Genomic DNA, 23513 nt, shown 5'->3' on the forward strand with positions numbered 1-23513 from the left:
TTCGGTCTCTCATTTCAAGTACAAAAATATTTTAATTGGTCTATGTTTTCGTGGACTACACGATCAAAATCTGATCTATAGGACTTCATTCTGTATCGACATAGAGGGTCATAACCACAGTCAAAAGGCTCAGACGTTACGGTCTTTGGTTTCAACTCTGGCGTTTTCAATGACACTAAAGTCCAAGGTAGTGATGTCACTTCCGGTCTATAGGCGATCCACAACACCTTGACTCCAGCTCAATGTAATCTACAAGGTTTTTTCCACTGTAGACTATATCAACTTGTGCTGTTGCATGCAAAGCTGGAGAGCCATCGGAACAGTATCTAACATATGCAGAGGGCGAAAATTTGGGTTCCGACAATATCGGTCATCTCCAGTTACAAAATAGGCATCTGGGAAGTGGCCTTCCTGGGTCGTCAGGCTAGTCTTACCTTGAAGTATGTAAGATCAACGAGTATTCCTGGATTTTGGTGTATCTCTGTGACTAGCCTTCATAGACCTCAGGGCTTCCTTGGTAATGTGATCACTCTGGGGATCCGCTTGTGGCAATCGTGGAAGTCGTGTCAGTTCCTTATAATTTTTCATCTGGCATATTTATTCTGCCTCTGGCAAAATCTAGTGAGTACTTCACCACATTTGACCGGTGACTCTTTCGGTCTTCCTAATCTGCTCTAGATTTGACTGTTGACTCTACTCTGCAATGCTTCAGGCCAGGGCTCCTTACAGGGTGCCTTTTCGGCCGGCTCTCCATATTCAACCTTTGCAACATCACCGGGATTTTGATTCGTCTGACTGTGCTGGCGTGATTGTGGAGAACAGTGTCATCAAGCCCTGCTACGTTTCCGGCTCACTAACCAATTGCAGTGTCCAGAACACGTCGTCGTTTTGTACATTTGTAACAGTCACTCAGCTGGAGTCCTTAGTCTATTACACCTCTTGCCTTTTGTTTATGCAGTCATGGTGGTTTTAACTACAAACCACAAGTTATATTTGTTTTTTCCTCTTCAGCCTTTTGTGCTTCCTGTGTCGTCCCGGTCTCGTCCGGGGCAGGTCGACACGGCCTTATTGGTTGTCGTTCATGCCTTTCGTATTACCTTGTTGGGTTTTGTCTGTTGTACCCAAGAGTGGCTGGCCAGCCTCTAAGAACACGGTGGCGCGCTGGTTTACTTCTGCTATTCGGCAGGCGTATGTTTCTTAGGCGTTGCCTTTTCCGGTTTTCTTAAGGGCTCACTCGACTAGAGCTATTGGAGCCTCTTGGGCTGTTCGCGGTGGTGTATCTCTCGAACAGCTGTGTAGAGCGGCGACCTAGTCGTCCGTGCATACCTTCACGAAGTTCTACCATTTACCTTTGGTTTGGAGACTGCCTCTGTTGGGCGTCAGATTTTGCAGACTGCTATGCAGTCTGTGTCTCCCTCCTCTAATCAGCTTGCTTGGGAAAATCCCATTAGTAAGTGCGCAGCGTCCCCCAGATGGATGAAAGAGAAAAAGGGATTTTTGTTTACTTACCGTAAAATCTCTTTCTCTGATTCCATCTGGGGGACGCTGCGATCCCTCCCGTATTTTTTTGTCTGGTTTATTGGATACATTCTGTTCTATCTCCTCCGGCTTTGCTTAACGTTAACTGAGGTAATCTGCTGGTAGGCTGGAGATGGGAGGGGTTAGAGGGGGGAGGAGTTAGTTTTCTATAGGTTCTGTGCCAAACTCCCATCCCACACACCCATCCCACACACTCTAACCCATTAGTAAGTGCGCAGCGTCCCCCAGATGGAATCAGAGAAAGAGATTTTACGGTAAGTAAACAAAAATCCCTTTTTCTTTTGCTGTGAGGGAACATGGGGTAAAAATTCTGACTTCCCAGCTGTCGCTGTGGAAACGAGGTCCGAGAGACCATCCCCAAACAACTCCTCACCCTTGTAAGGCAAAACTTCCATGTGCCTTTTAGAATCTGCATCCCCTGTCCACTGCCGAGTCCATAAACCCCTCCTGGCAGAAATGGACATTGCACTTATTTTAGATGCCAGCCGGCAAATATCCCTCTGTGCATCTCTCATGTATAAGACTGCGTCTTTAATATGCTCTATGGTTAGCAATATAGTGTCCCTGTCTAAGGTATCAATATTTTCTGACAGGGAATCTGACCACGTAGCTGCAGCACTGCACATCCATGCTGAAGCAATAGCTGGTCTCAGTATAATACCTGAGTGTGTATAAACAGACTTCAGGATAGCCTCCTGCTTCCTATCAGCAGGCTCCTTTAGGGCGGCCGTGTCCGGAGACGGTAGTGCCACCTTCTTTGACAGGCGTGTGAGCGCTTTATCTACCCTAGGGGATGTCTCCCAACGTGACCTATCCTCTGGCGGGAAAGGGTACGCCATTAGTAACTTTTTAGAAATTGCTAGTTTCTTATCGGGGGAAGCCCACGCTTCTTCACACACTTCATTTAATTCATCAGAAGGGGGAAAAACCACTGGTAGTTTTTTCTCCCCAAACATAATACCCTTTTTTGTGGTACCTGGGGTAATATCAGAAATGTGCAACACATTTTTCATTGCCGTAATCATGTAACGTGTGGCTCTATTGGAATGTACACTAGTCTCATCGTCGTCGACACTGGAGTCAGTATCTGTGTCGACATCTGTGTCTGCCATCTGAGGTAGCGGGCGTTTTAGAGCCCCTGATGGTTTTTGAGACGTCTGGGCAGCCACGGGCTGAGAAGCCGGCTGTCCCACATCTGATATGTCGTCAAACCTTTTATGTAAGGAGTTGACACTGTCGCGTAATTCCTTCCACATATCCATCCACTCAGGTGTCGACCCCGCAGGGGGTGACATCACATTTATCGGCACCTGCTCCGCCTCCACATAAGCCTCCTCATCAGACATGTCGACACAGCCGTACCGACACACCGCACACACACAGGGAATGCTCTGACTGAGGACAGGACCCCACAAAGCCCTTTGGGGAGACAGAGAGAGAGTATGCCAGCACACACCGGAGCGCTATATAAAACAGGGATACCCACTACACAGTGATTTTACCCCTTATAGCTGCCTATATATCACAGATTGCGCCTAAATTTAGTGCCCCCCCTCTCTTTTTTACCCTATGTAGTCTGGAACTGCAGGGGAGAGCCTGGGGAGCGATCCTTCCAGCGGAGCTGTGAGGGAAAATGGCGCCAGTGTGCTGAAGGAGATAGCCCCGCCCCTTTTCCGGTGGGCTTCTCCCGCTTATTTATACAGTTATGGCAGGGGATTTTACACATATATAGTCTTAAAGGCTATATTATGTGTTAATTTGCCAAGTAAGGTACTTATATTGCAGCCCAGGGCGCCCCCCCCCCCCAGCGCCCTGCACCCATCAGTGACCGGAGTATGTGGTGTGCCTGGGGAGCAATGGCGCACAGCTGCAGTGCTGTGCGCTACCTTAATGAAGACCGAAGTCTTCTGCCGCCGATTTCCAGGAACGTCTTCTTGCTTCTGGCTCTGCTAGGGGGACGGCGGCGCGGCTCCGGGACCGGACGACCGAGGCTGGGCCTGTGTTCGATCCCTCTGGAGCTAATGGTGTCCAGTAGCCTAGAAGCCCAAGCTAGCTGCAAGCAGGTAGGTTCCCTTCTCTCCCCTAGGTCCCTCGTAGCAGTGAGTCTGTTGCCAGCAGATCTCACTGAAAATAAAAAACCTAAATATTACTTTCTTTCTAAGAGCTCAGGAGAGCCCCTAGTGTGCATCCAGCTCGGCCGGGCACAAAATTCTAACAGAGGTCTGGAGGAGGGTCATAGAGGGAGGAGCCAGTGCACACCAGGTAGTCCTAAAGCTTTCTTTAGTTGTGCCCAGTCTCCTGCGGAGCCGCTATTCCCCATGGTCCTTACGGAGTTCCCAGCATCCACTTAGGACGTTAGAGAAAGGTCATTATAGCCATTATAATATATGTGTGATATAAGGGTCATTATAGCCATTATAATAAATGTGTGATATAAGGGTCATTATAGCCATTATAATATATGTGTGATGTAAGGGTCATTATAGCCATTATAATATGTGTGGTATAAGGGTCATTATAGCCATTATAATAGATGTGTGATATAAGGGTCATTATAGCCATTATAATATATGTGTGATGTAAAGATCAGTATAACACTGTATCTGTGAGGAAGTCTCATCATAAGCGTTACGATATCAGAGATGTAACGAGTGTCCTCCTCTTACAGTCTGGGTGTCAGAGGTCATGCTGCAGCAGACTCAGGTGGCCTCAGTCATTGACTACTACAACAAGTGGATGAAGGTGATGTCTGTGGGAAAGAGGGAGAAGTGATGGGAACCAGACATTTATTGCAGCAATCTTACGCCCTGTTCTTACTTCCTATAGAAATGGCCAACCGTGCATGATCTCGCTGCGGCATCACTTGAGGTACATCTGTTATGTGTCTTATCACACTCCACACCGATATAATCAGGGTTCTTCCAGGCACTAGTAGTGGAAGGGGGGATGCAGTGTATTATAGTAAGGGCCCTGATCACTATAATACACTATTGGCGTATCTTCAATAATGGCTGCAGGGCGTGTGGGGCACACAAGCCCCTGGCCCCCAAGCACCGCACATCCTGCACCCAGAATACACCCCACTGATAGTGCTTGTAGTGGGTCCCCCACTATTAAATGTGCCGGCAGCGCCATCTTCTTTGTGACATCTTCAGAAAGCTGGCGTGGGCACAGGTATTAGCACTGTGCCATGCTCCTGAATATCACACGGAAGATGGCGCTGTCGGCAGGAGGTTGGTAATGGGGCAACCAAACAAGGTCCCTTTGAGGGGTTAATACGACCTCTGAGTGTTCCTTGGATTGTCATCCTCTTTTGCTGTTTTTGCCTTTTGATATTTTTGCATATTTTTTCCTGGGTGTTTTGTTTTTTTGTTTCCTGTATTAACTTCTTCTGCGCTTAGTGATGGGTTATTTTCCTGTGCCCCCAGGAGGTCAATGAGAAGTGGTCAGGTCTGGGGTATTACTCCCGGGGCAGGCGGCTGCATGAAGGGGCACAGAAGGTGAGTAAAGGTCACAGAATAAGCACAGCCACCACATACGTACGTAGATATATATGTGTGTGTGTGTGTGTGTGTGTGTGTGTGTGTGTGTGTGTGTGTGTGTGTGTGTGTGTGTGTGTGTGTGTGCTGGGGGCGGGGAGAATGTATGAAACCTTTGAGGGAGATGAAGTGAAGTTGCCCATAGCAACCAAGCCATTCTAGATATCATTCATCTAGCAGTCTATAAAATGACCGTTAGAAGCGGGTTGCTATGGGCAACCTCTCCACTTTATCTCTCTTGAAGGATAGATACATCTAGTGTTATGATGAGTGTTATTAGTGCCTTAATAATTATCAAGTATAAGATGAAAAAAAAAAAAGGCATTATCCACATAAATATATGTATGTACGGGGTTGGACTGGCCCACAGGGGTACAGGGGAAACTCCCAATTGGCCCCATTGCATGGGGGCCCACCTGCTCCTCTAGTGATCAAGTTCCAGACTGTGCACTTGAATTGTACATTATACGTTTGTTACCTTATACTGCACAGGACTATGGTGTATTTTCTACAGAGCATTGCAATTATTAATGTGGTACTTTGTATTGATGCACTAGCAGTACTTACTATGTATATTTATCAAGGAGCAGCTGGCCACACCCCCCCTCTGTAGACTGGCCACACCCCTAAACATGGGCCCCTACCATTGCCTTCCCCCGGTGGGCCCTTTGTGCTGCAGTCTGACACTGTGTATGCATATGCATTTGAGTTATCTATGACTGTCAACACACATCTGTTCTGCATGAAGAACTGTAGTACTATGGGCCTGGTTCATGTTTGTAAGTAAAGCAAAAAGCAAGCAACTGGGCAAAACCATGCTGCAATGCAGGTGGGGCAGATGTAACATGTGCAGAGAGATTTGAGTGGGGTGTGTTCAAACGGAATTGTAACTCAGTGTAAAAATAAAGCTGTCTAACATTTGTGGGCTACATGCAAAAGCAACCAGTATTTACCCTGCACAGAAACAATATAAATGTATGTGCTCCCCTTACATGGCAACATGGTTTGTTCCAGACACAAAGGGGGTCATTCTGACCTGATCGCACGCTAGCTATTTTTTGCTGCGATCAGGTCAAAACTCGGCAAAACTGCGCATGCTCCACACTGCGCAGGCGCGTTGTACGGGTACAAAGCGGACCGGTGCTGGATGATGGATTTACTGAAGAATCCATTCGCACAGCCAATCGCAAGGAGATTGACAGGAAGAGGGCGTTTGTGGGTGGCAACTGACCTTTCTCTGACGTCCTAGTGGATGCTGGGAACTCCGTAAGGACCATGGGGAATAGACGGGCTCCGCAGGAGACTGGGCACTCTAAAAGAAAGATTAGGTACTATCTGGTGTGCACTGGCTCCTCCCACTATGACCCTCCTCCAGACCTCAGTTAGATTTCTGTGCCCGGCCGAGCTGGATGCACACTAGGGGCTCTCCTGAGCTCCTAGAAAGAAAGTTTATTTTAGGTTTTTTATTTTACAGTGAGACCTGCTGGCAACAGGCTCACTGCATCGAGGGACTAAGGGGAGAAGAAGCGAACCTACCTGCTTGCAGCTAGCTTGGGCTTCTTAGGCTACTGGACACCATTAGCTCCAGAGGGATCGACCGCATGGAACTGGCCTTGGTGTTCGTTCCCGGAGCCGCGCCGCCATCCCCCTTACAGAGCCAGAAGCAAGAACTGGTCCGGAAAATCGGCGGCAGAAGACTTCGGTCTTCACCAAGGTAGCGCACAGCACTGCAGCTGTGCGCCATTGCTCCTCATGCACACTTCACACTCCGGTCACTGAGGGTGCAGGGCGCTGGGGGGGGCGCCCTGAGGGCAATATATGACACCTTGGCTGGCAAATCTACATCATATATAGTCCTAGAGGCTATATAGATGTAAAATTACCCCTGCCAGTATTCCAGAAAAAGCGGGAGAAAGTCAGTTGAAAAAGGGGCGGGGCTTCTCCCTCAACACACTGGCGCCATTTTCTCTTCACAGTGCAGCTGGAAGACAGCTCCCCAGGCTCTCCCCTGTAGTTTTCAGGCTCAAAGGGTTAAAAAGAGAGGGGGGGCACAAAATTTAGGCGCAATATTGTATATACAAGCAGCTATTGGGAAAAATTCACTCAATATAGTGTTAATCCCAAAATTATATAGCGCTCTGGTGTGTGCTGGCATACTCTCTCTCTGTCTCCCCAAAGGGCTATGTGGGGTCCTGTCCTCAGTCAGAGCATTCCCTGTGTGTGTGTGCGGTGTGTCGGTACGGCTGTGTCGACACGTTTGATGAGGTTATGTGATGGCAGAGCAGATGCCGAGAAATGTGATGTCGCCCCCTGTGGGGCCGACACCAGAGTGGATGGATAGGTGGAAGGTATAAACCGACAGTGTCAACTCCTTACATAAAAGGCTGGATGACGTAACAACTATGGGACAGCCGGCTTCTCAGCCCGCGCCTGCCCAGGCGTCTCAAAGGCCATCAGGGGCTCAAAAACGCCCGCTCCCTCAGATGGCAGACACAGATGTCGACACGGAGTCTGACTCCAGTGTTGACGAGGTTGAGACATATACACAATCCACTAGGAACATCCGTTACATGATCCCGGCAATAAAAAATGTGTTACACATTTCTGACATTAACCCAAGTACCACTAAAAAAGGGTTTTATGTTTGGGGAGAAAAAGCAGGCAGTGTTTTGTTCCCCCATCAAATGAGTGAATGAAGTGTGAAAAAGCGTGGGTTCCCCCGATAAGAAACTGGTAATTTCTAAAAAGTTACTGATGGCGTACCCTTTCCCGCCAGAGGATAAGTTACGCTGGGAGATATCCCCTAGGGTGGATAAGGCGCTTACACGTTTGTCAAAAAAGGTGGCACTGCCGTCTTAGGATACGGCCACTTTGAAGGTACCTGCTGATAAAAAGCAGGAGGCTATCCTGAAGTCTGTATTTACACACTCAGGTACTAGACTGAGACCTGCAGATAGTGCTGCTGCAGCGTGGTCTGTAACCCTGTCAAACAGGGATACTATTTTGCGAACATAAGACGTCGTCTTATATATGAGGGATGCACAGAGGGATATTTTGCCGGCTGGCATCCAGAATTAATGCAATGTCCATTCTGTCAGGAGGGTATTAGAGACCCGACACTGGACAGGTGATGCTGACTTTAAAAGGCACATAGAGCCTTATAAGGGTGAGGAATTGTTTGGGGATGGTCTCTGGGACCTCGTATCCACAGCAACAGCTGGGAAGAAAATTTTTTACCTCCGGTTTCCTCACAGCCTAAGAAAGCACTGTATTATCAGGTACAGTCCTTTCGGCTTCAGAAGAGCAAGCGGGTCAAAGGCGCTTCCTTTCTGCACAGAGACGAGGGAAGAGGGAAAAAGCTGCACCAGTCAGCCAGTTCCCAGAATCAAAATTCTTCCCCCGCTTCCTCTGAGTCCACCGCATGACGCGGGGGCTCCACAGGCGTAGCCAGGTACGGTGGGGGGCCGCCTCAAAAATTTCAGCGATCAGTGGGCTCGCTCACAGGTGGATCCCTGGATCCTTCAAGTAGTATCTCAGGGGTACAAGCTGGAATTCGAGGCGTCTCCCCCCCGCCGTTTCCTCAAATCTGCCTTGCCGACAACTCCCTCAGGCAGGGAGGCTGTGCTAGAGGCAATTCACAAGCTGTATTCCCAGCAGGTGATAGTCAAGGTGCCCCTACTTCAACAAGGACGGGGTTACTATTCCACACTGTTTGTGGTACCGAAACCGGACGGTTCGGTGAGACCCATTTTAAATTTGAAATCCTTGAACACATACATAAAAAATTCAAGTTCAAGATGGAATCGCTCAGAGCGGTTATTGCAAGCCTGGAGGAGGGGGATTACATGGTATCCCTGGACATCAAGGATGCTTACCTACATGTCCCCATTTACCATCCTCACCAGGAGTACCTCAGATTTGTGGTACAGGATTGCCATTACCAATTCCAAACACTGCCGTTTGGACTGTCCATGGCACCGAGGGTCTTTACCAAGGTAATGGCAGAAATGATGATACTCCTTCGAAAAAAGGGAGTTTTAATTATCCCGTACTTGGACGATCTCCTTATAAAGGCGAGGTCCAAGGAGCAGTTGTTGGTCGGAGTAGCACTATCTCGGGAAGTGCTACAACAGCACGGATGGATTCTATACATTCCAAAGTCACAGCTGGTTCCTACCACACGCCTACTGTTCCTGGGGATGGTTCTGGACACAGAACAGAAAAAAGTGTTTCTCCCGCAGGAGAAAGCCAAGGAGCTGTCATCTCTATTCAGAGACCTCCTGAAACCAAAACAGGTATCGGTGCATCACTGCACACGAGTCCTGGGAAAAATGGTAGCTTCTACGAAGCAAAATTCCATGCGGCAGGTTCCATGCAAGAACCTTTCAGTGGGACCTCTTGGACAAGTGGTCGGGATCGCATCTTCAGATGCATCGGCTGATAACCCTGTCTCCAAGGACCAAGGTATCTCTACTGTGGTGGCTGCAGAGTGCTCATCTTCAAGAGGGCCGCAGATTCGGCATACAGGACTGGGTCCTGGTAACCACGGATGCCAGCCTTCGAGGCTGGGGGGCAGTCACACAGGGAAGAAATTTCCAAGGACTTTGGTCAAGTCAGGAGTCGTCCCTACACATAAATATTCTGGAACTGAGGGCCATTTACAATGCCCTAAGTCTGGCAAGGCCTCTGCTTCAAAACCAGCCGGTACTGATCCAATCAGACAACATCACGGCAGTCGCCCATGTAAACCGACAGGGCGGCACAAGAAGCAAGATGGTGATGGCAGAAGCCACAAGGATTCTCCGATGGGCGGAAAATCACGTCTTAGCACTGTCAGCAGTGTTCAATCCGGGAGTGGACAACTGGGAAGCAGACTTCCTCAGCAGACACGACCTACACCCGGGAGAGTGGGGACTTCATCCAGAAGTCTTCCAACTGTTGGTAAACCGTTGGGAAAGGCCACAGGTGGACATGATGGCGTCCCGCCTAAACAAAAAACTAGATATTGCGCCAGGTCAAGGGACCCTCAGGCAATAGCTGTGGACGCTCTAGTGACACCGTGGGTGTACCAGTCGGTTTATGTATTCCCTCCTCTGCCTCTCATACCAAAGGTACTGAGAATAATAAGAAAACGAGGAGTAAGAACGATACTCGTGGTTCCGGATGGGCCAAGAAGAGCTTGGTACCCAGAACTTCAAGAAATGATATCAGAGGACCCATGGCCTCTACCGCTCAGATGGGATCTGCTACAGCAGGGGCCCTGTCTGTTCCAAGACTTACCGTGGCTGCGTTTGACAGCATGGCGGTTGAATTCCGGATCCTAAAGGAAAAGGTCATTCCGGAAGAAGTCATTCCTACGCTGATAAAAGCCAGGAAAGAAGTAACCGCAAACCATTATCACCGTATTTGGCGAAAATATGTTGCGTGGTGTGAGGCCAGGAAGGCCCCAACAGAGGAATTTCAGCTGGGTCGTTTTCTGCACTTCCTACAGTCAGGGGTGACTATGGGCCTAAAATTGGGTTCCATTAAGGTCCAGATTTCGGCTCTGTCGATTTTCTTCCAGAAAGAACTGGCTTCACTGCCTGGAGTTCAGACATTTGTAAAGGGAGTGCTACATATTCAGCCCCCTTTTGTGCCTCCTGTGGCACCTTGGGATCTCAACGTGGTGTTGAGTTTCTTAAAATCACATTGGTTTGAGCCACTTAAAACTGTGGATTTGAAATATCTCACGTGGAAAGTGGTCATGTTATTGGCCTTGGCTTCGACCAGGCGTGTGTCAGAATTGGCGGCTTTGTCATGTAAAAGCCCCTATCTGATTTTCCATATGGATAGAGCAGAATTGAGGACTCGTCCCCAGTTTCTCCCTAAGGTGGTATCAGCTTTTCACTTGAACCAACCTATTGTAGTGCCTGCGGCTACTAGGGACTTGGAAGATTCCAAGTTACTGAACGTAGTCAGGGCCTTAAAAATTTATATTTCCAGGACGGCTGGAGTCAGGAAAACTGACTCGCTTTTTATCCTGTAGGCACCCAACAAAATAGGTGCTCCTGCTTCTAAGCAGACTATTGCTCGCTGAATTTGTAGCACAATTCAGCTGGAGCATTCTGCGGCTGGATTGCCGCATCCTAAATCAGTAAAAGCCCATTCCACGAGGAAAGTGGGCTCATCTTTGGCGGCTGCCCGAGGGGTCTCGGTTTTACAATTTTGCCGAGCTGCAACTTGGTCAGGGGCAAACACGTTTGTTAAATTCTACAAAATTGATACCCTGGCTGAGGAGGACCTTGAGTTCTCTCATTCGGTGCTGCAGAGTCATCCGCACTCTCCCGCCCGTTTGGGAGCTTTGGTATAATCTCCATGGTCCTTACAGAGTTCCCAGCATCCACTAGGACGTCAGAGAAAATAAGATTTTACTCACCGGTAAATCTATTTCTCGTAGTCCGTAGTGGATGCTGGGCGCCCATCCCAAGTGCGGATTGTCTGCAATACTTGTATGTAGTTATTGCCTAACTAAGGGTTATTGTTGAGCCATCTGTTGAGAGGCTCAGTTATATTTCATACTGTTAACTGGGTGTAGTATCACGAGTTATACGGTGTGATTGGTGTGGCTGGTATGAGTCTTACCCGGGATTCAAAATCCTTCCTTATTGTGTCAGCTCTTCCGGGCACAGTATCCTAACTGAGGTCTGGAGGAGGGTCATAGTGGGAGGAGCCAGTGCACACCAGATAGTACCTAATCTTTCTTTTAGAGTGCCCAGTCTCCTGCGGAGCCCGTCTATTCCCCATGGTCCTTACGGAGTTCCCAGCATCCACTACGGACTACGAGAAATAGATTTACCGGTGAGTAAAATCTTATTTTTTCAGAGAGTGTTTGGAAAAACACAGGCGTATCCAAGCGTTTGCTGGGCGGGTGTCTGACGTCAATTCCGGGCCCGGACAGGCTGAAGTGATCGCAGCGGCTGAGTAAGTTCTGGGCAACTCAGAAACTGCACAAAACTTTTTTGTACCGCTGGCTTCACAAGCGAACACACACTTGCAAAGCGAAAATACACTCCCCTATAGGCGGCGACTATCTGATCACAGCGCTGCAAAAAAAAGCTAGCGAGCGATCAACTTGGAATGACCCCCATAGTTACGAGCTTTTTTTTGCTTTAGTTGCAAACATGAATCGGTCCTATGTGCAAGTGTCACCTTTATATATTCCATAATCCGCTATTACTTCATTTCTCTCTACGTTATTGTGTAAAAATTTTGATTCAGATTTCTTACCAGAATTTATATTTATCTTAGAAGTTCTAGGTAAGATGTGAAGATTTTCTTGCAGTGTTTTAGGATGAATAATTACCATGAAATATGTATTCTGTTACGAGTATTTTAGCATGTTCAATGGCCATTGTAATACAGAAATACTGATCTCTTTATTATATAGCAATATAATCTGTGCTCACAAACCTGTGTATAATGCCACGTCCCGTGTCTCCAGGTGGTGGAACAGATGGGAGGTCAGATGCCCCGCACTGCAGAAGACCTACAGAAACTCCTGCCAGGAGTGGGGCGATACACGGCTGGGGCAGTGGCTTCTATATCCTATGGGCAGGTAAATCTAAGATGAATCATGTCTTAGGTTAAGGATTGTCCCCACTCCGACCTACCTCCAGAGAAATCTGCAGTGTCTGGGTGTTCTGAGCTTTGCGGTCTTCGTTTCTCTCCCCAGGTGACGGGTGTCGTGGACGGAAATGTGATAAGGGTTCTGTGTCGGTTGCGATGTATTGGAGCGGACGCCAACACCCCAGCGGTCACTGATGCCCTTTGGTATGTTATGGTGGGGAGACCGTTAGTGGCTGATAGAAGTCACAGGCCAGCTTCCTGTTCTATCTGTGCTCTAAGAAACTGGGGACCTTCATACACGCTTGCTGGTTTCTCATCAGATTTATCGTCCTATGCAGGAACTTGGCAAACGCTCTTGTTGACCCAGATCGACCAGGAGATTTCAACCAGGCTATGATGGAACTAGGGGCCACGGTCTGCATGCCCAAAAAACCCATGTGCTCCGAATGCCCGCTGCAGAACCTATGCCATGCTTATAGGAAGGTAATGTATTTATCCTAGTGAGAATTGCCATAATAATAATAATGTAACTTTGACCTTAACATGTTTGATGAATCGTAAAAGTACACACAAGCCATGTGCTTCCACTAACGAATGACGTAGTATTATGGGCCTTAGTAATACTGGTCTTGGTTCTGGCGTTAGACGCGTTGGGTATGGTATCCCGGCCGTCATAATACCGACGCCGGGATCCCAGCCGCCAAAATGCTGCCAGCAGGGGGAGCGCTAGAAATCTCCTTGCGGGCTTGCCACGCTGCGCTCGCCAAAGGTTCTATTCCCACTGTATTGGTGTTGTGGACATCCATGAGTGGGAATAGCCCTAGCGCAGGTGCCGGCATTTTGGCGGGCGGGATCCCGGCATCGGTATCCTGATTGCTGGCATCCCGACCGCCGGGATATTAACAACATCCCAGTAACCATATTGGCGTTTCTGTGTGTTGTAGGTGGAGCTGGATTCTGCATCCGCCCTTAGTAAGTTTGTGAACGTAAGAGCTGACAATCAGCCTGGGATCATCTCTGACATCGAGGAATGTGGTGAGTGCGACGGGAAAGAAGCATCAGGTTAATGTACTGTATATACCCGTACAATAAATAGGTGTCAGGTTTGTTCCTATCTTTAAATCGTCCTCAAAATACAAAAACAAAAGAGAAGAATAATTTATAATAAAGCAACATACATCGAAACATTAAAGATTATATTTTCTAATAAGTTACATCATTCTGTCCTACTTGTTTGAAGCAATGTGATAAGCCCAGGTCTCTGTATAAGATTTAGTTGTATCTACAGAGCAAATTTGAAGTTTCAAAGAATAAGTTCCCCTTTAATGTAGCTCAACAGACAGCGCTGCCTCTGGGTACAGTGACTGCAGAGGTTACAATGTTTTGTGTGCAGTGTTTATGCCTCTGTACTATGGGGGTAATTCCGAGTTGAGCGCAGCATCAAATTTTTTAGCAGTTGGGTAAAACCATGTGCACTGCAGGGGGGCAGATATAACATTTGCAGAGAGAGTTAGATTTGGGTGGGTTATTTTGTTTCTGTGCAGGGTAAATACTGTCTGCTTTATTTTTACACTGCAATTTAGATTTCAGTTTGAACACACCCCACCCAAATCTATCTCTCTCTGCAAATGTTATATCTGCCACACCTGCAGTGCAAATGGTTTTGCCCAACTGCTAACAAACTTGATGCTGCGATCAACTCGGAATTACCCCCTATGGGGGGTCATTCCGAGTTGATCGCTAGCTGCCGTTGTTCGCTGCGTAGCGATCAGTGAAAAAAACGGCTAATCTGCGCATGCATATGCACCGCAATGCGCACGCGCGTCTTACGGGTGCGAAGTCCTTTATGGTTTTGCACTGGTTCTAGCGACGATTCCAATCACACAGCCGAACGCAAGGAGATTGACAGGAAATGGGAGATTCTGGGTGGCAACTGACCGTTTTCTGGGAGTGTTTGGAAAACGCAGGCGTGGCCGGGCGGGTATCTGATGTCATTACCGTGTCACTCGTCGCAGCAATCATCGCACAGAATAAGTAACTACAGGGCTGGTCTTGTTCTGCACAAAATATGTTTGTTGCCGCGCGGCTACACAGGCGTTCGCACTTCTGCAAAGCGAAAATACACTCCCCCGTGGGCGGCGACTATGCATTTGCACGGCTGCTAAAAGTAGCTAGCGAGCGATCAGCTCGGAATGAGGGCCTATGTTAGGTGCTGCAGAACCCTTGTGGCGCCATATAAATAACGGATGTTAGTAAAAATAATAATTAGGTAATAAGTCGTTCTAGGGTAATGTTAGGGGAACTGTGTTAGTATTTGTCCTCATTGGGGGTAATTCTGAGTTGATCGCAGCCTCAAGTTTGTTAGCAATTGGGTAAAACCATGTGCACCGCAGGGGGGGCAGATATAACATTTGCAGAGAGATTTAGATTTGGGTGGGTTATTTTGTTTCTGTGCAGGGTAATACTGGCTGCTTTATTTTTACACTCCAATTTAGATTTCAGTTTGAATATACCCCACCCAAATCTAACTCTCTGCACATGTTACATCTGCCCCCCCCCCCCCCCCCCCCCCCCTGCAGTGCACATGGTTTTTCCCAATTGCTAACAATCTTGAGGCTGCGATCAACTCAGAATTAGGCCCATTGTCTCTGTCTTGGCTTTGACTATTCTGAATTATGAGCTTAGTGGCTGCGATCAACTCAGAATTAGGCCCATTGTCTCTGTCTTGGCTTTGACTATTCTGAATTATGAGCTTAGTGTAATAGACTTTTCTTTGGTTAAGAGTACACTATAGTAGCTCATCATGATTTCACCCTGGAGAACCGAGTCACACTGAAATATAGGAGTACGATAATTATTTGGGGTGGGTGCTTTAACTGTAAGCCTCTAGGACAAGAATATGTGGTCATAGTTAAAACTGTAACTTAGAGACAATCTTAGTGTTCTGAACACATTTGGTCTATGGCAGATCTATATAATTGTGTAAGGTCTGTCCCGTCGCCAACATGTGTGTGTGCCCCAATGGCTCCTATTCCTAGACAGGTAGGACAGTCCACAGCCTAGCAGGAAACACAGGAGGAATGCATTGTCAGAAACGCGCTAAGTATGAGAGCGGGACGGAGCAGGCGTAACAGAGTGAGGAGAGGGGTGGCCATTACAAGTCTATTATATTGTAACACGGTGTTTCTCAGCAGCGGTCATGTCATGTCCACTATGTATTCCACCAAGTAACCCGTGGGACCGCAGCATGGGTGTGGCAAACTTTCCTCGCAAGTCTGCAAAGAAAGCATCGCGAGTGGAGCAAACCGTGACCTGTGTGTGGGAAAGATGCGGAGAGTTGGGGGAGATGGAGTATTTATTAGTACAGAGACCCCAGACAGGTATGTCACTGTGGATTTGTATGTATATGACCCTGGTCAGGACACTTACTGACCTGCAATACATCCTAACACTGTCCTCTCATATAGGGCTTCTGGCTGGGATGTGGGAGTTTCCCAGCAGGCTCTTGGAGAAGGACCACACTGTGAAGGGACGGGAGTGTACTCTATGCAGTCGTCTCCATGAAGTGACCGGTCGGGAGATCCCGGTGAAAGACCTGCAGTTTGCAGGGGAGGTGAGACATCCTTAGGGAGATATATATACTCCTGCGCTGCACAGCAATAAGTGCTACATAATGATCAGATGTCCACCAAGCCTATTGATCATGGGATAGCTCACGCTTACAGTAAGTGGATATTGAGGCTATAGGCACAGCATAAAGAAGTGCAGGTTAAGGGGACTAAGCCCATTACTATAATTATAATATTAATGCCCCCACACCCCTTTGTATCTTGAGTAGAAGACCAGAGACGCATTAGGGTGGTATCAATCATAGTCCAGGACTATGGCAAGATTGGCAGATAACCTGCTAATTATAAAAAGTTGGATATCCCTGAACAACCATATAGGCAGGCAGATTGTTCCTTGCAAACTCCTCTGATGGACCCAAATATATTCCAAGTTATTATACTACATCTTAATACCATGTATTTCTAATGAAGCCTATTCTCCGACAGGTCGTCCATATCTTTTCCCACATCAACCAGACATATCTGGTCTATTTCCTGTCCCTGAGCCACCCAGAAAGTGTCCGTATAAAGGAAGAGGATACGGAGTATCTCAATTACCGCTGGGTCACCATGAAACAGTTTCTAGATTCTGCCGTCTCCACCGCCATGAAAAAGGTAATCGTATGGAACTGTCTTCTAGCCTTCGTGCTGGTTGTCTCACTTGCAACTCTGTGTAGCCAAACTGGATAATTAGTGGCCCTGTTCAAAGCCAGTGGCCTATCTTGTGCATGAACAGTGATTGATCTTGGGTCTGGTTCATTATAAATAGGGAGGCCAATCCCGGGATCGGCAGGATCCCGGGATTTGGGCCCAAAAATGCCGGGATTTGAATCCCGGGATTGGAGCATCCAATCCCGGGATTCACGTGATTGCACTGCGCATGTGCGGGAGGGAGTGTGTGTAAGTAATACTACTTACACTTAGGCGGGCGGCAGCCATAGACTAACGCTGAACGCAGCGACACTTCAAATGTGGCGCCGGCCGCCAGCCAATCAGAGCTGGCGGACCGGCAGCCAATCAGGGAAGCTGCCGCGGCAGCCAATCAGGAGCGACTGCTGCGGCCGCTTCCCTGATTGGCTGCTGGTCCGCCTGCTCTGGTTGGCTGGCGGCCGGCGCTTCATTTGAAATGCCGCCGCGTTCAGTGTGTCCATGGCTGGCGCCCACCTAATAGCAAGTGTTATTACTTACACCCAGCCTCCCTCCCGCGCCGCTACCAACCCTCCCCGCTACCTACTGTTCACCCTCCCGCCCAGCTACCTACACCCTCCCGCCCAGCTACCTACACCCTCCGCACCGCTACCTACACCCTCCCGCCAAGCTACCTACACCCTCCTGCACTGCTACCTACACCCTCCCTCCCTTCCCCGCCGCTACCTACCCTCCAGCGCTGCTCCCTACACCCTTCTTTACTGATCTCTACTGCAATCCCGGGAATCCCGGGATTGATCGTTTTTCAATCCCGAATCCCGGGATTGAAAAAACGGCCCGGGATTGGCCTCCCTAATTATAAATAATATCCCCCTTGCTACAGTGCTGATGAAATTCAGTCACCATCTGCCCAGAGTCTTCTAACGCCTCCTGCTGATCTCTCTGCAGATTATAAAGATGTGTGAGGGTAAGAACTTGCTGAGCAGCGGCACAGATACGGTGAGCGACTGTCACACTCTGCAGTATTCTGTGTCCTCTTGTTTTACGTAGGGACCTCTGCGTGACGTTTCATTTATGTTTTACAGACGAGAAAAAGGAAAAGGAACGTAGCGGGCACTCAACCATCAACCAGGAAGGTCAAGATGGAGGAGAAGCAGAGGTCAATACAAAGTTTCTTCAAACCCACCCCCAAGAAGTGACCTCTAACCGGAAATACCGGATTCTGCCGGGACAGAACTGTGATATTTTATTATCTAGCTGCTTTTTGCAGCAACAGCTTGGAAAGGTCATAGCTGGTATTAGCCACCATCTGATCAAGCTGATAAATAGCTTTATAAGTGGCTACTGACAAATCAGAACGGTTGCATCTCATTGCTCTCATTGTAGACCAGAAACCTACCAATCTTACATTTTATATATTTTTATACTGAATAATGATATTTAGATGTTCCCTGTACATGAATCTGTGTAATTATGCACACTGGCTTTCAGTATACTTATCCGCTGGGAGACAGAGACACTTACCCCGATTATGGAAACTGACTCTTATGCGCCACTTAAAAACGGTGTTAGATTTTATGTTCACTGGTCGTATTAAAAGCTAATGTTTTTACTTTGTGAAATGCTTTTGTTCAATAATGTAAGGCAAAGGGGGATATCCAATTAGCCCCAGAAATTTACCGGTGCTAATTATCCCACTGGGGGCTATCCTATTACCCGCGATAAGCCAGCGAGCGGTGGCTTATCGGGGGTTATCTGATGCTGCACCGGGTGTCGGCTACTGACAGCTCCCGGTGCAGCGCTGCTCCTCTGGCTCCCCCGGTCACATGGACGCTCCCCCATCATGTGACCGCTGCCAGGGGAGGGGGGGGATGCAGTCACGGCACTGCCCCGGCTTCCCTGCCGGGGGTCACCGCGCTGAGTGGCAGGTTCTGGGTCGCGGCGCCATGCCTGCAGTCCCAGCCTGCTGCAGCGGGCAAGGGATGCTGCAGGTTGCCAACGTCATCAGGGATTTTGTTTTGCCTGCCTCGGGCATGTGAAACCAAATCCCCAAAACCAGCCCCGTTGTCGTGCGAAAACGCGGCTGTTTCTATTGAAAACACACAGGTTTCACTGAACCTGTGTGTTTTTGGGAGAAAAGGCATTTTTTTTACAGGCGATCAATCTGGATCGCCTGTAAAAAGTAATAATTGGTGAAACATTGGGAAAAATTGCGAAAAATATTTTGCACCCAATGTTTTACCGGGGCTAATAGGATATCCCCCTTACAGTCACCGCCTAAAGCCTATTCCTCACCAGTGGTACTAACACTGGCTCCTACATTTTATAGAACTTATCACAAGAAAGATGAAGCACTGGGGCAGATTTATTAACCTGGAGAAGGCATAAGGAAGTGCTAAAGCAGTGATAAGTGCAAGGTGTTAAATGCACCAGCCAATCAGCTCCAACATGTTAACTGACATTTAGATGCTGATTGGCTGGTGCATTTATCACCTTGCACTTATCACTGGTTTATCACTTCCTTATGCCTTCTACAGGCTTAATACATCTGCCCCACTGTAACAGAATAATATTTGTATAGGGATTATAAAACGCAGTAATGTCTACACATACATATGGGGTTCAGGGTTTATTCAAAAAAAATTTATGTGGGAGAAAACTGAATTATGTGCTACTGATCTGTCTGTAAGCCGGTATGTATTCATCGCCTGGGTCCGGCCTACCTCCATGACATTATACATTTTGAAAGTCAGATGTTTGTTACTTATTTTTCTATCCAATAAAGTTTTGATTTTTCTAACCAAGTATTTTCTAGAATTGTCTTTGGAAGATCCGCTTGTTACGTCTTTCTATAGTGACTGAACAAAGCGCAGTTTACTTCTCAATATCCAGATAACAGAAGTTGTGTCATTTTGTATGGTGCAAGTGTGTGTTTCCAAATCTGTATGTGTATTACTGTAAACAAGCAATACTGCGTGGGAAAGAGATCTAGGTGTAACTTTCACTGGGAAAGAATGGGAAACAATCTTTCTTAAAATACATGCAAGTTCTGTTTGTATCCAAGCTAGGGAGACCCAATACAAGATTGTTATGCGCTGGTATAGATATCCTTCCCTTCTTCACACAATGTACCCCTCCTCCCCTGCTAAATGTTGGTGATGCCTTCAAGCGGAAGGAACGATGATGCATATATGGTGGGACTGCCCTCTCTTACAAACGTTCTGGCTCGATGTCTTCACGATTTCCCAAACTATTCTGTCTATCCGTACCCCTGATGGCTCTTAAATCACTCGCCTATACCTGTATCACAATTTAAGACGTCATTACTACGACATTTAGGTACCGCAGCTCGTGGAACTATACCTGTACTCTGGATATCTCCTGTTCCACCCACACGTAAAGCTTGGTTCTCTAGGCTAGACTACTATATGAACATGGAAGACACACTACTTTCAGCAGTAGGCAGATCATCTGATTTCGTGGCTACGTGGTCTTTTTGGCTTGAATACAAGGCTTCCACAGATTATAAGGACTAGGGGGATAATTCAGATCTGATCGTAGATGTGCTAAATTTAGCACATCTACGATCATTTTCTCAGATATGCGGGGAAACGCCCAGCACATGTCTGGCTCTGCCCCCCCCACCCGGGTGCAAAAGCATCGCACCGCGGCAAAGCTTTTGTAACCAGCGAGTAGCTCCCTGCCAGTGCAGCTCCTGCGCTCTGGCAGGGAGCTACCCGCCGCGTCCCAGGTCGCAGCAGCTGCATGTGACGTCACGCAGCCGCCGCACCTTCCCCCCTACCCCCAACAGTTCGGACATGCCTCCGTTGTCCGGACCGTGCCCCGCCAACGGTGTTCTAATGCCGTTGGCACGCCCGCACCACCTCTGCCTGTCAATCAAGCAGAGGCGATCGCAGCCCAGAGATGCTGATAGCATCTCACTGGGCTCCTAGGGTGCGCACTCCACAAAGTAATTCAGACTGCGATCGTTGCCGATGCAGTCTGAATTACCCCCTATATGTCAACGAACAGGTGAGGCTCAGACTCCATTGTAAGACTGGTGCTAATTTGAATCTTGAACCTGTAAAATTCTAGGGTTATTTTGATGTGTTGAGCAATTACACTGTTTGAGGACCTGGACCCCATGACTAGTTTTCTCTTCTTCTAATTATATGTGACGTTTCATTCCTCACCAACCTAATCATTGTTTGTTTACTATGTAATATTGCTCATGTTGTATGCTGTTATGCTTTTTCCCTTGTTTTCAATAAAAACTATACAAAATGCCATCTGCAGTTCCTCTTCCCTGCCTGGGGTGTCACTCTTTGCCCTGGTCCTTCCCAGCGCTCTCTGGTCTGTATCTCAATGCTGTGATACAGACCAGAGAGTCCTGAGAAGCACCAGAGCAGAGAGTGACACCCCAGGCAGGGAAGAGGAACTGCACCGGATAGAATGAACATTATATCAGGTCACAAGACATACAATGTACATGCCTGCACTTGGGTAAAGATTTAGTATCCCTGTATTTACTTAAAGTTCACTCTGGTTTTTCATCCTCTTTCATAACAGAAGTTACGTTCTGCACTGGGGCAGTATTTATTAAAGCACACCAGTTTCTTTACCTGGCAAAGACAATCTACCGAAAAGGGGCAATAAAGTGCTTATTTTTTAAATTGCACTAAAGGAAACTAAAAGCATGTGCCTATTTATTCACTAGCCAACACCAAGAAATACTTTGTGGTTCTTTCCTCAGCAATAATTATCTTCCCAAGACTGCCAAAAGCCAGAGTCTACACTTTTTATGGCTTCAGTGAATTAACTAAAATGTATAGGAATAATGTCATACGCATCACATGAGGGGGACCCTGTGTTTATTGATGCTTTCTGTAGCAGAGCTTGTCATTATATACTACTAAGGGGGCACATTGTGTGAAAGAGGGGACTCTCCTCTTTTAAACATGGGTGCCCCTGAGTATGCAGGTGCCCTTGGGCATTATTTTCTATCGCACCCTTAGCTATGACAAAACTATAGCAACATACAAGTGGTTTTATCTATGACCTGTCTTCTTTTTGCTGTTTTGGAGAACAGAATACCCACAAAATAGCAACACAACCATCCAGAGGTACCTCAAGTCCTCAATCCTCAAGTACCCCGAAAAGGTCAGGATTTCTGCACCCCCCCTCACAGCCCTGAGATCATGAGTTCACTCGCAGTTTGGTGAGGAGTTTGTATGTTCTCCCATTATTTGCTTGAGTTTCCTCAAGGTGCACTGGTTTTCTACCACACTGAAGAGCATACTGGAAGGATACTTGGCATCGGACGCAATAAAAAAAAAAAGAGCCCTAGTGTGTGTGTGCGTACATGTGATTAGGGATGGCCATTGGTGGGTTATCCATCGATGGTACCATTGGTGTAAAACAGGGATGGGGAAACCTTCGGCCCTCCAGCTGTTGTTGAACTACACATACCAGCATGCCTTGCTACAGTTTTGCTATTTGGTCATGCTAAAACTGTTGCAGGGCATGCTGGGATGTGTAGTTCAACAACAGCTGGAGGGCCAAAGGTTCCCCATCCCTGGTGTAAAAACCATCTGTAAAAGAGCCATCAATGGTAAAAGTATTCAACATTGGTCATAGACTAGCGATGATTTAAAATCATCAATGGTCAATGGCCATCCCTACATGTGATAGGGAATATAGGGGGTAATTCAGACCTGATCGCTCGTTAGCGTTTTTTGCAGCACTGCGATCAGGTCAGAACTGCGCATGCTCATGCACCGCAATGCACAGGCGCGTCGCCCAGGTACAAAGCGGATCGCCGCTCAGGTGATGAGTTTGTGCGAAGAATCCACGGACAGTCTGATGTGATCGCAGCGGCTGAGTAAGTCCTGGGCTGTGCAGAGACTGCACAAGATCTGTTTGTACAGCTCTGTTACACATGCGTTCACACACTTGCACAGCAAAAATACACTCCCCGTGTGGGCGGCAACTATCTGTTTGCAGCAGTGCAAAAAACCCCTAGCGAGCGATCAGGTCTGAATTAGGCCCATAGAGTATAAGCATCTTTGGCCAGGGACTGAAATATTCTCTAAAGTGCTGCATAGCATGTGTGCGCTATATAAATAACTTATCACATTTCTACCTGTGGTAACAGCTGCGGTAATAACTGAACTGACCAAGCAAAATAGACTAACCCAGGGGTTCCCAAGGGATGTAGTCATGTTGCCGGCCGACACCGGAATCCTGGCTGCTAGAAATGCCGACTTACAGGGGCTATTCCCACTCGTGGATGTCCACGACACCCATAGAGTAGGAACAGAACCTGTGACTTTGTTGCGCTCGCCCCTCTCGTCTGCATTCTGGCGGCCGGGATCTCAGTGTCGATATGCTGACCGCCGTCATCCCATACCCAACCCGTTCCCAAACGCTGTACTCAAGGCACCCCAACAATCCCTGTTTTAAAGGATATCCATGTTTAGGCACAGGTGACTTAATTAGTACCTCAGACAGTTTGATTATACCATCTGTGTGCAAACAAGGATATCCCTAAAACCTGGACTGTTGGGGTGCCTTG

At 47.7% G+C, this 23513-nt stretch overlaps 1 protein-coding gene across 8 annotated transcripts in view; it reads left to right on the plus strand.

The window, feature by feature from the left end:
* Window positions 1-18551, plus strand: part of MUTYH (mutY DNA glycosylase) — a 36172-nt gene extending 17621 nt beyond the window's left edge. For 7 of the 8 annotated variants that reach the window (XM_063939424.1, XM_063939417.1, XM_063939418.1 and 4 more), the window contains exons 5-16: window positions 4208-4281; window positions 4366-4407; window positions 4968-5039; window positions 12559-12672; window positions 12790-12887; window positions 13022-13166; window positions 13628-13718; window positions 15875-16063; window positions 16151-16296; window positions 16739-16906; window positions 17888-17938; window positions 18025-18551. In XM_063939424.1, the coding sequence (XP_063795494.1) occupies window positions 4208-4281; window positions 4366-4407; window positions 4968-5039; window positions 12559-12672; window positions 12790-12887; window positions 13022-13166; window positions 13628-13718; window positions 15875-16063; window positions 16151-16296; window positions 16739-16906; window positions 17888-17938; window positions 18025-18138 (1304 nt within the window). In that variant the 3' untranslated portion in view covers window positions 18139-18551. The remainder of the gene's footprint in view (window positions 1-4207; window positions 4282-4365; window positions 4408-4967; window positions 5040-12558; window positions 12673-12789; window positions 12888-13021; window positions 13167-13627; window positions 13719-15874; window positions 16064-16150; window positions 16297-16738; window positions 16907-17887; window positions 17939-18024) is intronic. The other variant, XM_063939419.1, reaches the window with a different exon arrangement.
* The last annotated feature ends 4962 nt before the right edge of the window (window positions 18552-23513 follow it).

This window comes from Pseudophryne corroboree, chromosome 9, assembly GCF_028390025.1.
Source record: "Pseudophryne corroboree isolate aPseCor3 chromosome 9, aPseCor3.hap2, whole genome shotgun sequence".
NCBI lineage: Eukaryota > Metazoa > Chordata > Amphibia > Anura > Myobatrachidae > Pseudophryne > Pseudophryne corroboree.